At 54.9% G+C, this 14,771-nt stretch overlaps 1 protein-coding gene across 6 annotated transcripts in view; it reads left to right on the top strand.

The window, feature by feature from the left end:
- The window catches only part of CCDC57 (coiled-coil domain containing 57), a 101,814-nt gene extending 87,299 nt beyond the window's left edge, over positions 1-14,515 (top strand). For 4 of the 6 annotated variants that reach the window (XM_072782057.1, XM_072782055.1, XM_072782056.1 and 1 more), the window contains one exon: positions 14,063-14,515. In XM_072782057.1, the coding sequence (XP_072638158.1) occupies positions 14,063-14,262 (200 nt within the window). In that variant the 3' untranslated portion in view covers positions 14,263-14,515. Of the gene's footprint in view, positions 1-3,454; positions 3,557-4,210; positions 4,580-14,062 lie in introns of those variants that run through there. The other 2 variants (XR_012009408.1, XR_012009407.1) reach the window with 2 other exon arrangements.
- Positions 14,516-14,771: the final 256 nt, after the last annotated feature.

Raw genomic sequence — 14,771 nt, 5'->3', positions numbered from 1 at the left:
CAGGCTGGCTCCGTCTAGCGGATGACGCCATCCTACAGGTGCCCCTCAATGGCAGATGGTCCAATGAGCCAGAGCTTCCCATTTTTCAAGAGAAGCTGGAAATACTGTTTTTTTTTTTTTATATAGAATGTTTTCATTTTTGAATATCGGCAGCTAATTAAAAAATCAAAACAAAGTGTGGGCCAAATTACAGCTCAGTTTGTCAGCTACACACTTCTGTAAGCCAGACCCAGCCATGCCTAGTGACGTGGCTCCAGCCAGGAGCTATGTTTAGGATTTTACATGGTTGAGAAAAGGACAAAGAAAGTGCTACAATGACCTGGATCAGCCCAGTGGGCTCCAGAGAGAAGCCCAGCCTCTGGCAAGGCCTCTTCCCAGCCTGGGAATCAGGTGACTGCTGATAAACCTGGGCTTCTCTTTACTAGCGACTCACCTCACAGTGTGTTTCTTTCTTTTTTTTTTTTTTTTCACAGTGTGTTTCTCTGCATGTTCTTGCAGGGCGAACGCACCAGGCCCTCCTGGGTTTGTCCTCATGTCCGTCCTGCAGGGCCTTACCTGCCCGTGACGAGGGCCGAGTGGGCCCCCAGGACACCATCTCACCTGTCCCCTTCTTGGTGTCTTGTGCTCTTGCATGGAGACTGCCCCCTGTGCCTTCCCTGGACTCAGATTGCCTCTGCTCTGGCTCTGCCAGCTCAGCCATGGTCTGAGGTCATAAAAACACACTGTGAACGTGGGACCTTAGACTTACTTTGTCCACACGCCCTCAAGACCAAAAATATTGCCATCTGGCTGCCCCACAGATGCTTTACTGTTTCTCGTGAAACCCAGGGGTTGAGCATGGGAGGCAGGCTGATGACCCAGCACTGTTTCCGAGTGATAGCCATTCATGATAAGGATCTATGATAAGTAAGAAAAGGTTAAAATCACACAGGATAGGTGACCTCAAAGAACTGCTAGTGACTCCATTGTAAATGCACCTGGAACAGTACATTCTGTTCTTCCTGCGTGGTCCTCAAACCTGTGCACTAACCAGGGAACTCCCCTAAGGCCTGAGAACCTTATCAGAATGTGAGCGTCAGTGAGACGGACAGACCTAGGAGAGCCTTGTGAGACCCGGCTGAGAGACCAGCAGCCTAAGCCACAGGGGGAGGCCAGCTGGAGCCCGGGAGGGCTGTCCTCTGCACCAGAAACGTGTCGTGATGCAACACGACAGGCAGGGCCCTTTGGCTGGGCTCTGGCAACACGAGCTACGAACAGGGTGGAGTGCCTCCCACTAGAGGGCTCAACACATCTTCTCATTGGCCACTATCACAGGTAGACTGCACGAGGCAGACAGGAGCAGGAGTTGTCCCTGGGAACTAGGGAGCTTATTCAGCACTGTGACTATTAGGGTACAGGACCCCAGGGGGCAAGGGGCCCTGCCCTCTTACTGCTCAGCACCCTTGATCCTCTTGGCTCTGCCTGCCTCACTCTCAGAAGGGATCAGATGTGAGTGCCAACACACCAGTGAAATTGTACACGATGTGTGCCGCCTCTCAGCACTGTTACAATAATAACTAAAGAAATCCCAGAGCCAGTGTTTTGGTCAGAGGAAGGAGCAGTGCTGTGTCCTGAACTGAGTGACCAACACCAGCTTCCTGCTGGTGTTGTGCTAATGATTACAACCTGAGACTATTTAAGAAGTGCAGAGTGTCCTGTAAACCTTTGAGAAGCGGAGGTCAAGTAGATCTTTGTTAGCTCTCCTCTTGAAGGCACTGTGATGAAACAGTTACGCCACTTCGGGGAAAGTTTATATAGAAAAAACTTCTACACCAAAGTAAATACTTTAAGAAATAGCCAAATCAGTGTACTCCTCGATGGTGTGTATTCTAGAGCCACAGCATGGCTAGTGCTCACTTCTGCTTCTGGCTGGGCTGTTACTGACTAGACTTTAATGTCTCTCCATAAACAATTAGAAAGTTGGACAAAATATATGAAACTACTGTTTTCAGACATCAGATAATAGTCAGCACAGGACCATAGTCCTTGAAAAAAGGAAAACAAATGAGATGAACTCCAAGATCCCCCTAGCTTTCTGCCTGAAGGCACTTTCTGGGCCACAGGCATAGGGAGGAGATGCCAGACAGAATTCAGCAGCCTTGGGGCCCCTGGGTGGCTCAGTGGTTGAGTGTCTACCTTTGGCTTAGGGCATGATTCTGGGGTCCTGGGATCGAGTCCTACATCGGGCTCCCTGCATGGAGCCTTTTTCTCCCTCTGCCTGTGTCTCTGCCTCTCTCTGTGTCTCTCATAAATAAATTAAATTTTTAAAAACTCAGCAGGCTTCTAAGTTGGAGAAATGGGAATTGGAGTTTGGGAAGCCACAAGGGGCTGGCAGCTGCAGGAAAGAGTCCAGAAGGGAGGGTACTACACAGAAGAGAGCTCCAGAAACTTGGGGAAAAGGTTATATGTAAAGAACTGCACAGGCACTTTTTTTTTTTTTGAGTCCTCACCACATACTAGCCCATAGATGTATGGACTAAAGCTCCACAGTTCCAGGCAAAGGAAAGACAAATAACTTGTAAGCTGAGCCATTTCCAGAGCTCTCAGAGAGCAGGAAGATATTCAGAGTGAGGAGTCCCCATCATCACCTTCCTTCAGTGGAGAGACCCAGATAAGTCACACCTCAGTAGTAGGGCTAGGTTTCTCTGGAGTGAAGGCCCACGTAGACTTACACTAGAAAAGTTTAAAAACAGTCTTGAAATGACCAAACAAGGGCAGCCCGGTGGCTCAGCGGTTTAGTGCCTGCCTTCAGCCCAGAGCATGATCCTGGAGACCCAGGATCAAGTCCTGCGTTGGGCTCCCTGCATGGAGCCTGCTTCTCCCTCTGCCTATCTCTCTATGTGTCTCATGAATAAATAAATAAAACCTTTTTTTTAAAAAAAGAAAAAGAAATGACCAAACAAGGAACCTAACTGCCTACCAAAATAAAACCCCACACTCTCAAAAAATTTTTTGAGAAAATATTACAATGCCTAACACCCAATCAAAAATTACAAGACATGTGAAGAAGCAGGAAAATGTGATCCAGAATCAAGAGGAAAATCAGTCAGTAGAAAGAGACCTAGAAATAGCAGAAATGAGGGAACAAGCAGACAAAGACATTAAAAGAACTGGAATGACTATATTCAAGCATTTGAAGAAAAACATGTACATAATGAGAAGAATTGAGAAAATGAAAAGAACCAAACAAAGCTTCTGGAGATTAAAACTATAATATTTGGGACACCTGGGTGGCTCAGCAGTTTAGTGCCTGCCTTTGGCCTGGGGCGTGGTCCTGGAGTCCCGGGATCAAGTCCCACATTAGGCTCCCTGAGGGGAGCCTGCTTCTCCCTCTGCCTGGGTCTCTGCTATTCCCTCTGTGTCTCTCATGAATAAATAACTAAAAATTGTTTTTTTTTTAAAAAAAAAAAAAAAGGACGCTCTTCAGGCTGAAGGAAAATGATGCCAGATAGAGACATGGGTCAACGGAGAATAGTGCAGAAGTCAGACGTGGCAGGTCTGCATGTAAGGGAAGAGGGTAGGTCTGCTTTTCTTTTTTTTACATGTCAACCGATTGTTTAAAATGCACATACTGGGATCCCTGGGTGGCGCAGCGGTTTGGCGCCTGCCTTTGGCCCAGGGCGCGATCCTGGAGACCCGGGATCGAATCCCACATCAGGCTCCCGGTGCATGGAGCCTGCTTCTCCCTCTGCCTGTGTCTCTGCCTCTCTCTCTCTCTGTGACTATCATAAATAAATAAAAATTTAAAAAAAATAAAATAAAATAAAAAAATAAAATGCACATACTAACATACGTGTATCACAAGTCTCATAATACACCTAGAAGTAGAAGGTACGACAAAAATGGCATGCATGGTGGGAAGAGGAGAGGGAGGTATACTCTCCTGAGGCTCTTCAGGTGACATTGTGCAACCCTGCGTCACAGCAGAATGAGACAAGTTAGAAGTGCAGAACAGACATTCAGAAACGACAGCAAAGCACAGCCAGTGGCACAGATAAAATGGAGTAGAAAAAAATCAACCCAAAAATAGCCTCAAAAAGAGGAAAAAAGGGAAAAAGGACAAACAGGACAAAGAGAAAAAAATTAGTAATTGCAATGTAGAAAAAAAACATTTAAAACCAATCACATTGAAAATAATATTAAAGGTAATGGTCTAAATATTGCATTAAAGGGCCGACTGGGAGAAAAAGGCTAGCCAGCCTCAACGGTGTGCTGTCAACAAAAAACTCACTCTAAATACAGAGACACAGTTGGATGAAGAAGGCTGGATGGCTCTTTCACGTCAGGCAAAGCAGACTTCCCAACAGGGAATATTAACCCAAGATAAAGAGGGACATTTTGTGATGGCATAGGAGTCAGCTACTAGAAGAGACAACCTTCCCAAGTATGTATGTTCCTAGTAGGAGCTGTAAACACGTGAAGTTTAAAAACCCTCAGAAGGGCAGCCCGGGTGGCTCAGCGGTTTGGTGCCGACTTCAGCCCAGGATGTGATCCTGGAGACCCGGGATCGAGTCCCACATCGGGCTCCCTGCATGGAGCCTGCTTCTCCCTCTGCCTGTGTCTCTGCCTCTCTGTGTATCTCTCATTAATAAATAAATAAAATCTTTAAAAATAAATAAATAAAAATAACCCTCAGGAGAGGGGCACCTGGGTGGTTAAGTGCCCAGCTCTTAATGTCAGCTCAGGTCATGATCTTGGGGTCATGAGATCGAGCCCCACATGGGGCCCTGCGTGCAGGGGGGAGTCTGCTTGAAATTCTCCCTCTGCTTCTCCCTCCACCTCTTCACCCCATTTGTGCACGCTCTCTCTCTCAAATAAATAGGTAAAATGTTTTTTAAAAAAACTCTCAGAAATGGAAGGAAATGTAGAGAAGTCCGTAATTATACTCAGACTCTAGTACTTCTCTCTCAGCGATAACAGAACAAGGAGACAGAAAAGTCAGTGGAGGTAGAGAATAGAGGGTTTGAGCAGCGCTGTCAGCCAGCTCGGCCTCACTGGCACGTGTCCACTGCCCCAACCATCAACAGAACACACACACTTTTGAGGTGCACACGGTACGTTTGACAAGATAGGCCACATGCCGGGCTATAAAACTGGTCTTAGTAAATTTAAAAAGGTTGAAGTCATACAGACTGTATTTGCTGGCCACAAACCTGCTACACTGGCAATCAAGAACACAGAGATATCTAGAAAAATATCCAAAAGAATTTAAAAATAGAAGGCTCATGGGTCAAAGAAGAAATCACAAAGTCTTACTTACAAACTTGAGCCTTTAGATACTTAAAAGAGACAAGAACAGTGTTCTAAAGTCAGTGATCAGAACGCCTGGGTGGCTCAGCGGTTTAGTGCCTGCCTTTGGCCCAGGGCCTGATCCTGGAGACCCGGGATAGAGTCCCATGTCCGGCTCCCTGCATGGAGCCTGCTTCTCCCTCTGCCTGTGTCTCTGCCTCTGTGTGTGTGTGTCTCTCATGAATAAATAAATAAAATCTTTAAAAAAAAATCCTTAGGAACTTTAAAAAACACAACTATTAGAACAAAAAAGTGGCTTTGGCAAAGTACCAGGACTAGGTCAATACAAGATCAATATGTCAAATCAGTTATATTTCTATACATAACAATGAGAATCAGAAACTGCGATAAAAAATATCATTTACAGGGATCCCTGGGTGGCGCAGCGGTTTGACGCCTGCCTTTGGCCCAGGGCGCGATCCTGGAGACCCGGGATCGAATCCCATGTCGTGCTCCTGGTGCATGGAGCCTGCTTCTCCCTCTGCCTATGTCTCTGCTTCTCTCTCTCTCTCTCTCTCTGTGACTATCATAAATAAATAAAAATTTAAAAAATATATATATATCATTTACAATAGTATCCAAAACCGTGAAATACTTAGGGATATACTAAAGGAATGTGTGTGCACTGAAAAGGACCGCTGCACAGAAAAGTCAGACCTATAATGGAAAGGTATACCATCCTCATGGACTAGAAGCCTCAACGTTAAGATGTCATTTCTCCCAAAATGTACCTGCAGATTAAGCAAAGTCCCAATCAAGATCCCATGAAATTTTTGAAATTGAAATAAAAAATTAAAATTTACATGGATATGGGAAGGATATAGAAAATTCAAAGCAGTCTCAAAAAAGAACAAAGTTGAAGGATTTTACCTAATTGTAAGACTTACCATAAAGGTACAGTAATTGTGACAGTGTGCTGTTGGCACAAGTGTGCATGTGTACGACAGAGAGCGCAGTGGACACACGCACACTAACAAATCAGTTAATGCGAAGGCTCTACAGTAATTTAAGGAGAAAGAATATCCAACAAATTGTGCTGGGATGACGACATATCCATATGGGGAAAAATGAACTGCATGTCATGATCTCAGGGTCGTGGGATGAAGCACCACACGGGGCTGCGTGCTCAGGGCAGAGTCTGCTTGTCCCTCTCCCTCTGCTCCTCCCCCTGCCCCCTGCTTGTGCGCGCGCGCTCCCTCCAAATAAATAAAATCTTGAAAGAGAGAAACATTCGTGCACTCAGGCAGGAGGGCCCTTCTGCTCCCCCCCAGTCAGAGTCAGAATCGTCAGCGTGAACGTTTATAGTGACTTCATGCCCAAATGGGGGACAACACAAGCACCCACCACCGATGAAGGGGAGGCCAGAGTGCTGGGCAGCCGTAGAATAAAGCACTAGCCCGCAATCAGAGGAGTTAGGGTCTCCACGACGACGACTACACGAATGAACCTCAAGAAACATTTCTCGGGTCTCTGGAAGAACCAGTCTTCAAAACGTGCCTAGTGAGGCTCCAGGAGGGACCAGTGCTTGCCTGGGGCCCCTGCGTGGTGGAATGTTCCAGACGCATAGATGCATACATGCTCTAAAAGGCTTTGAAACGTAGATTTTTAAAATAGGCGCATTTTGGGGACACGTGGTGGCTCAGCAGTTGAGCGCCTGCCTTTGGCCCAGGGCGTGACCCCGGGGCCCTGGGATCCAGTCCTGCGTCGGGCTCCCTGCAGGGAGCCTGCTTCTCTGCCTGGGTCTCTGCCTCTCTCTGTGTCTCTCATGAGTAAATAAATACAATCTTAAAAACATAAATACAAAAATAAAAATGGTGCATTTTATTGCGTGCAAGTTATAACGCAGTCAAAACGATGTTTTAAAGAAGGAGCAGGGATCCCTGGGTGGCGCAGCGGTTTGGCGCCTGCCTTTGGCCCAGGGCGCGATCCTGGAGACCCGGGATCGAATCCCACGTCGGGCTCCCGGTGCATGGAGCCTGCTTCTCCCTCTGCCTATGTCTCTGCCTCTCTCTCTCTCTCTCTCTGTGACTATCATAAATAAATAAAAATTAAAAAAAATAAAAATAAAAATAAAGAAGGAGCAGCTGTGGGCCGTGGAGGTTCTGTGGGGCGCCCGCCCCCTGCCCGGTGCGTCCTTGCTGCACGGCGCCGCACCCCCGTCCATCCCCAGCGCGGGGAGCTGAGCCACGGCGGGCAGGACACTGCCGCCAGCCACCCTCCGCACGTGTCGCTGCACATCCTCAGGGGAAACTGGTAATTCTTATCAATTTGCTGGGTTCCCTGAGTTATTCTGCAGTGTGGGACCTCGGAGCTCCTGGGGGAGGTCATTAGTGTAGATGGCGTACTCCCCGCGGGCCCCGGGGCCTCTCGGGTCGGGCCTCCAAGCCTCATCCCAGACCAAACTGCCACCCGCTGGGGCCCGGGCACAAGGCTCTGCTTGAAGACGCAGTCCTGCAGCCCTAAAATACCCGAACCCGTGTACACCTTCCGGCTCTCTCTCTCTCTCTCTCTTTCTCTCTCGCTGAAGCAGCACGGTTGGCATGTGCAGCTTCCTATTAGTTGCAGGTGTGACAGCTGCTCCCTTGTCTCGTGGGGGTTATCGCCTCCCTGGAGAAGGCCGCGAATCTCCGTCACACTCCTTCACCTCTGGGCGGGGGGCGCAGGAGCCTCGTGGAGACCTGCAGCCCCCCCACCCCTGCTGAAGGGACCTGGCAGCCGCCCGCCACGGCAGGCCACAGCACGGCGGCCTCGCCCTGAGGCCTTCAGGATACAGACAGGTGGCTGCAGCTGCACCGGGAGGGTCCCTGGCTCGCGGTGGCCTCCTCGCTGGTGCTGAGCTTCCACACTCCTACCAGTTGGACTTTGGCGCTTCCCCCCCCCGCCCCCCCCCATAGGCTGCCCTCCAGCGCAGTTTCCTCCCCCACTCTGCAGTGCTCCCACCCCCCCACTGCTCCCTCCTGCACACCTGCCTGGGCCCCGCCAGCCACTGTGCCGTGGCACCTCATCCACTTGCAGGCGGAAAGCCACGAGGCTGGTTTTTCCCGTTACATATGATTGCTGTGTGTAAAAATATGGCCTTTATCAAATTAAAATTTCCCTTTACATTCCTGATCCACAGAGCTCTCGTGACAAATAGGCATTAAACCTTGTCAGATTTTTTTCCGCATTGAGGAGGAGAAACCCAGTTATGTTTTCATTTATTGACGGGGTCGCTATGGTGGGAGACTTTCTGAAAATGGGGCCGCCTTGCATTGGTGAGATAAACTTTACTTGATAATGACGTATCCTTAACATTTGCCTGATTTGATTCGATAACGTTCACATAAAGGCTTTGCAGCTCCGTGTGCAAGCTAAATAGGCCTGTAAGCTTTTTCCTGCATTGTCCTCAAGTGGTTTGGGAATACAGTTCGCTGGGCATGCTTCATTCTAAGTTACTTGTCTGAATCGTTTGAATGAGATAGAAACGAACTCTTCCATGAATATTTGATCTCTGTGAACATCCAGCAGAACCACCTGTAAATCCACCCAAGCCAGGAGCCTTTGGGAAGAGAACCGTTGAATACCAGCTCCATGTTTTAATACCTGTTGGGTATTTCAAAGGCTATTTTTCTGTTCTGGTTTTGGAATCTTCCATTGCCTCGAGGCTCTATTAATTCACTGGCAAATAGCTCTTTATAACATTCACTTTTGCCCAGTTGTGCGTATTTGTTCTCCCTTGTTTGGATCAACCTTGGCAGGAATTTATGTTATTAATCTCTGTAGACACCAGCTTGGACTCGGTTGATGTTCTATAGCACTGTTTTCCTTGGGGTTCTCGTTGAACTGTAGCGTTTCTTTACCCCTTGTTTCCCTGAGCTTGTCGTGTTGTTTCTTTCCATCTCCTTATGCTGGAGGGTTAGCTCATCTCCTCGGGGCATCACCTGTCTCTGTTCGCTGAGAAGGGCATCTCGGGGTGTCCTGCAAACACTGGGATTCAGTTCTCAACATTTCTTTTCCTCCTTCTTACTTCTTTCATTTCATTTCATTTCTTTATTTTATTTTATTTTACTTTATTTTATTTTATTTTATTTATTTTTTTAATTTATTCCTGAGAGAGAGAGAGAAGCAGAGACACAGGCAGAGGGAGAAGCAGGCTCCCTGCGGGGAGCCCGATGGGGTACTCGATCCCGGGACCCCAGGATCAGGCCAAAGGCAGACACTCAACCACTGAGCCACCCAGGCGTCCCTCCATTTTTTTTTAAGATTTATTTATTTATTTGTAAGAGACAGAGCATGCATGAGCCAGGGAGGCCCGAGAGAGAGGGAGAGGGATCTGGAGCTCGGCAGGCACAGAGCCTGCCGTGGGGCTCCATCTCACAACCCTGAGTTCACACCCTGAGCCAACGCCAAGAGTCAGACCCACTCATCCGATGGCACCACCCAGGAGCCCCTCCTCTTGCATTTTCTGATGTGAACTTTCATCTCCAACATGCAGAGCGACCCTGCCAAGACGTCCACGTGGTGACCACGGGCCCCAGAGCCAGCCCCACTTCGTGTAGAAGAGCCTGTTGTAGAAGCATCCACGCAGAGAGCACCCAACGGCACTGCAGGCGGCCGAGGCAGGAGGGCCCTTCTGCTCCCCCCCAGGCAGTCCCATCTTTGGGCCACAGCCGCCCCTCTGCCTTACGGTCCAAGGAGTGGTCACTGCGCCAGGGTGGGCGTGGACTGTCCTGCAGGCCCCGGAGGGCAGGAGTTGCCTGAGGCCTCCTTGTCACCGAGACCCTGGCCTGGCCCCCCCCATGGCGGGGCCTGCCCCCCTTGCCGGTCCCCAACCCCCGCCCCCTGCTGGTGTCTCCACGGGGCCTCTCCCGCTCCCCAGGCCAGCCATGGGCCGCGTGGCCGGGAGCTGAGGGCAGCCGGGGCCCACTCGGGGCGGAGGACCTCGTCCACAGGCGGCGTTTCAGGCGGGGGCCCCGGGGGGTATGCAGGGCAGCCCGAGCTGCGGGGAGGACGCTGAGGTTCTTCACATTTGTCTCCTGATCTGTGCAGCGTCCCTGGAGCCCCGGTACCGTGACAGCCGGGACCAGGGCCGCTCCTCCAGGAAAAATCAGGAACGTGGCAATGGTGCCTCTGCGGCTGAGCTCGTGACACGGGTCCGGTTAGTCTGTTCTGGTCGGCTTCCCCGGGCCACCTCCGGGGCGTGGACCGCTCCTCACCTTCCCTTCGAGGGTATCGGGGTGCGGGCAGGGCTGCGGCCCTGGGCGCGCCGTCAGGGAGAGGGCCCCGCGGCCCCCAGGCCGGCAGCTGGCCCCGGAGCGCCCCGCCTGGCGCAGAACGGGCAGCCTGCGTGGTGCCGTGGCAGGGCCGCCCTCCCCAGAGGCCGCGTTTCGGTGGCAAAGGGAGTGTCGCCTCGCTGGCTCCAGCAGCTCCCCCGGCGAGCGGGGCAGAGAGCAGCTCCTGGCAGCGGCTTTCGTGAATCTTCCGTTTCTCTGGGCTGGGGCCTGGGTGAGGAGGCAGGCCAGGGCCCACCCTGGCCCGGCCAACCCCCGCCCGCGGCCCCCTCCTCTCCACACTGCGCAGGACGGTGCGGAGCGCCCAGGGGCCGGGCGACGTGAGAGCCGTGTGGCCCCTGGGGCCGGACGCCTGTCCACACTTGCCACACCCCACATGCCCTGCACCCCTTGATCCCCGACCTGCGGTTCGCACTGTCCCGGCCTCACCATCCCCCCGCCCCATCTCTGGCTGAAGAGCTGGGCCTTGGGGTCCAGGGGGAGTACCCCTGAAAATGGATGGCATCAGGAAGGAGTGATTGGGTATTAACCTCTGGGAGGAAGGGGGCAGAGCCGTTGACCAAGGCAGCCACCCCCCACCGGGAGCAGCCCAGGGGGCCCTGCCCCCCCCCCCCCCCCACTGAGGACCGGCAGGCCCAGGATGTCCCCCAGCGCCTCTGCACCGAGGGCACACGGCAGCTCCCGGCAGGCTCGCTGGGGGCAGGCTCGGCGCCCTGGGAAGCAGCTGGCAGCTTCTGGAAGCTCGGGGCCGGGCTCTGGGCTCTGGGGAGTGAGGCCACTCCAAGTCCCAACACGGTGGGAAGCCTTGGAAGGTTCCGGGCAGTATGACGTCATCTAATTCATAACCTTTAATTCACAGAGGGGCGGGGGGACCTGGGTGGCTCAGTAGGCGAAGCCTCTGACTCTCGATCTCAGGGTGTGAGCTCAAGCCCCATGTCGGGCTCCACACTGGGTGCGCAGCCTGCTTAAGGAGAATGAAGGGGGGGTTGGGATGAGGGGCAAGGTGGGGGGGACGTGCAGGCTCATCTCATTTAGGAAGAGCCGCACGCAGGGCAGGAGGAGCTCCCGCGGGAGCAGGAGGGAGGCTGCAGTGGAGCAGCGCCCGTCGGTGCACGGGGCCCTTAGCGCAGACAAGACAGAAGGAGGGAGACAGAAGGGAGCCTGGGGAGGCCTCATCCCTTGTGCCCGAGGCCTGAACAGACACGTGAGAGCTGAGCTGCGCACCCCCCCCCCCCCCCCCGGCTCCAGGGGAGGCTCCGAGGCTCAGGGCCCACGTGAGCTCCGTGGAGCTCCAGCCCTTCCTGCAGCTCTCAGAGTCCGGGCCCGTGTGCTCAGGACCCCCTGCCAGCCGGGAGCAGCTCAGCCTGCTTCCCAGAGCCCGGCCACCTCCCCAAGTCAGATGGGAGCTGAGCAGGGGCTCCGAGCAGCCAGGCGCCTCCGAGACAGACCCAGGTTCCTGCTCCCAGGTTTGAGCCACAAGGCCTCGGGCAGCTCCCCAAGCCTTCCTGGCAGTGGGGCTGGACCCGCAGCACACACCTGTGCCCAGGTGCTTCTCCCGAAGCCTAATCAGGGCCCGGGGCACGTCACCCTGCCACACACCAGCCCCTGGTCTGAGCAACGGCAAATCTCGCGTTGACAGGGAAGGGACACATCACAGTCACAGGGCCGAGCTGGGGGCAAACAGGCCCGACCCGTCCAGCTTCATGCCTGAGCCACGACTGCCCCTGCCCTGGAGCCACCAGCTCCCTCCTCAGGGAGGGCTGGGGGGGGGGCACCGGGGGCTCTGCTGCCTCCCCAGCCTCCCCCCACTTCAGAGGCCCTGCTGCCACCACCAGCATCTCGGGGAGCACGGCCCCCCAGCACAGGGCCTCGGGCCCTGGGCTCTTCCTTCCTCCTGAGCCTCACTTTGTCGCCCTGGCAGCAGATTGTGAGGGTGAACTCAGGCCAGGCCTGAATCCGTCCCCTTGTGGGGAGGGCCCCCACCAGTGTCACCAGGGTCAGGGTCCCAGCCCTGCCTGTCCCCACCGGCCGCGGCTTTCCAGAAGGAAAGCAGCCAAGCAGAGGGTGGGCCTGGGCCTACATCAGGACAGGGCTAGCTGGAAGTCAGGGCCCGAGGGTGTCCTTGCAGAGACCAGGTCGGGAGGGCGCATGTGGGGGAGGAACTGCTCTGAGAAGCCAAGGCGCCGGCCTTTCCCTCACGAGGGCGAAGCAGGGGCAGCGCGAGCGCATCCGGGACCAGCCTGGCCCGCGGCAGAAGTGGGTGCCGGGAGGCCCGGCAGTGGGATGGGGGCCAGCCCAGGAGCGGATCCAAGGGACAGGAGGGAGGCCAAGGGTGAGCCTGAGGAGGCTGCGGGGAAGGGCGCCGTTGCAGGTGCTCGAGAGGACAGAGGAGGCCCGAGGCGAGGGCCAGGGCGCAGTCCATGTGGCAGAGGTCCCGCTGTCCGCGGTGGGGACGTGTGTGCATCTCCTGGGCGTGCTTCCGAAGCCCAAGCCTCCTCCTGGCACCCAGCCCGCGCCAGCCTCCTGCCCCTTTGGCCCGTCCTCAGGCCTCGCCCCGGGGGGTCCCTGCCCTGCGGTGCCCCCCACTTGCACTGCACACAGCCCTGCGCTGGCCAAGCCCAGGGTGGACGGCTCAGAGACGCGGGGCAGGGTGGGCGTGTGACCGTGTGCTCACGTGTGGGAGAAGCTGGTGCCAGGCCCCACCTTCCCGTCGGTGCTCTGTGCCCTGAGGCAGCATTCCCATCCCGGGTGGACCCCCCGGGGCTCCAAAGGCCCCGGCTGCACCCACGAGGCCAGCCCCGAGGGAGGGCCACCCAGAGCGTACATCTTATAACTGCTTAATAACACCTTTTCTGTTTTTTGCTTTTTTTTTTTTTTTTCAAAAGAAGTACATTCCTAGTTCTAAACACTTGGCAAATAGAGGAAAGCTAGAGAACGAAAGTCTCCTGCTGCCCTAGTGCAGAGACGCCGTGCCGGGCGCTTTGGAAGGGCTGGGCCTGAGCGTCGGCCCAGGCGCGCAACAGCGTGGTCAGGCTCCTGGGTCCTTGGCCTGCGCCTGGACACGCATGTCAGGCTGGCGGTGCCCGGCCAGCGTGGCCCGCAAGCAGAGGGTGGTGGACAGCCGGGAGGCGCCTGAGGCATCCCGTGGGTCAACCATTAACCTCCGCGCCCCCAGGGGCCCCGTTACGAAATGGTGACAGCAGGAGATGGTGTTTTCGGGGCCAAATGTCCAGAGTGCCCAGCGGAGGGCAGGCCCGGGCCCCGCAGCGCATCTGGAGACCATGTGGCCCAGAGACCTCCTGTGCCAGGGCCCCGGGGAGGACTCTGCTGACAGGCTCTGGAAAGAGCCAGGCCGTGGGGCCCCGGGTCCTGCTGGCAGGGCGCACAGCCTCTTACACTCGGGGAGCGCCCCCCCCTCCTGCTCCCTGGGGTGTGACAGGCTGTTCTCTGTGTTCTTCGCGCAGGTCCAGCCACCAGCAGCCTCGGACACCCTGACCCGAGCTCCGTGGGCACACAGGCAGCCTTTGCCATCACAGGGGTGAAGATGGAAGCACAGGCCAAAGCCAAGCCCACCGGACCCTCCAGGGCTCACCCTGCAAGGACAAAAGGCTGCCCGCGGCCCCCCAGGCCCCCCAAGATCCGGAACTACAATCTGAAGGACTGAGTTCCTGGGCTCGCCCCTTCTGTCCCCTGTGGGCGCCTGGGGCCTGTGCTGGACTCACACACCGGCACTGTGTGTGTGTGTGTGTGTGTGTGTGTGTGCAGGCCCCATGTGCGCACGAGGACAGTGCGGGTGCACGTGTGCGCACACGATGCAGGCTGCAGGCAGGCACCCCAAGTGCTGCAGAGGCACCCCGTGGCGCCCTGTGTCCGACCAGAGCCATTAAAGCCCATGCCCCCGTGCTCTCGCTTGGCCATCGCGTTGTTGACCTGTCCTCCTCAGAAACGGCATCTGAGCACTGCGGCCATGTGACAAGGGGCCTGGGGGGGGGAGCACAAGGCCCCTCACAAAGTAGGCATTTCCCCAGAGAGCGTGGCCCATGCGAGAGCACCTGGAAGAAGGGAGCCCGGGGTCCAGCTGGGCCGGGCGGCCAGGCCTGCTGGGGTGCTCCCGTCGGGGAGCTGGAGGGCGCTTCCCGTCCTCGTTGGCCCCGGGAGACCAGCCCAGTGGGT

The sequence above is a fragment of the Canis lupus genome, chromosome 16, assembly GCF_048164855.1.
Source record: "Canis lupus baileyi chromosome 16, mCanLup2.hap1, whole genome shotgun sequence".
NCBI classification, from domain to species: domain Eukaryota; kingdom Metazoa; phylum Chordata; class Mammalia; order Carnivora; family Canidae; genus Canis; species Canis lupus.
This window is presented reverse-complemented; position numbering and strand designations above follow the sequence as displayed.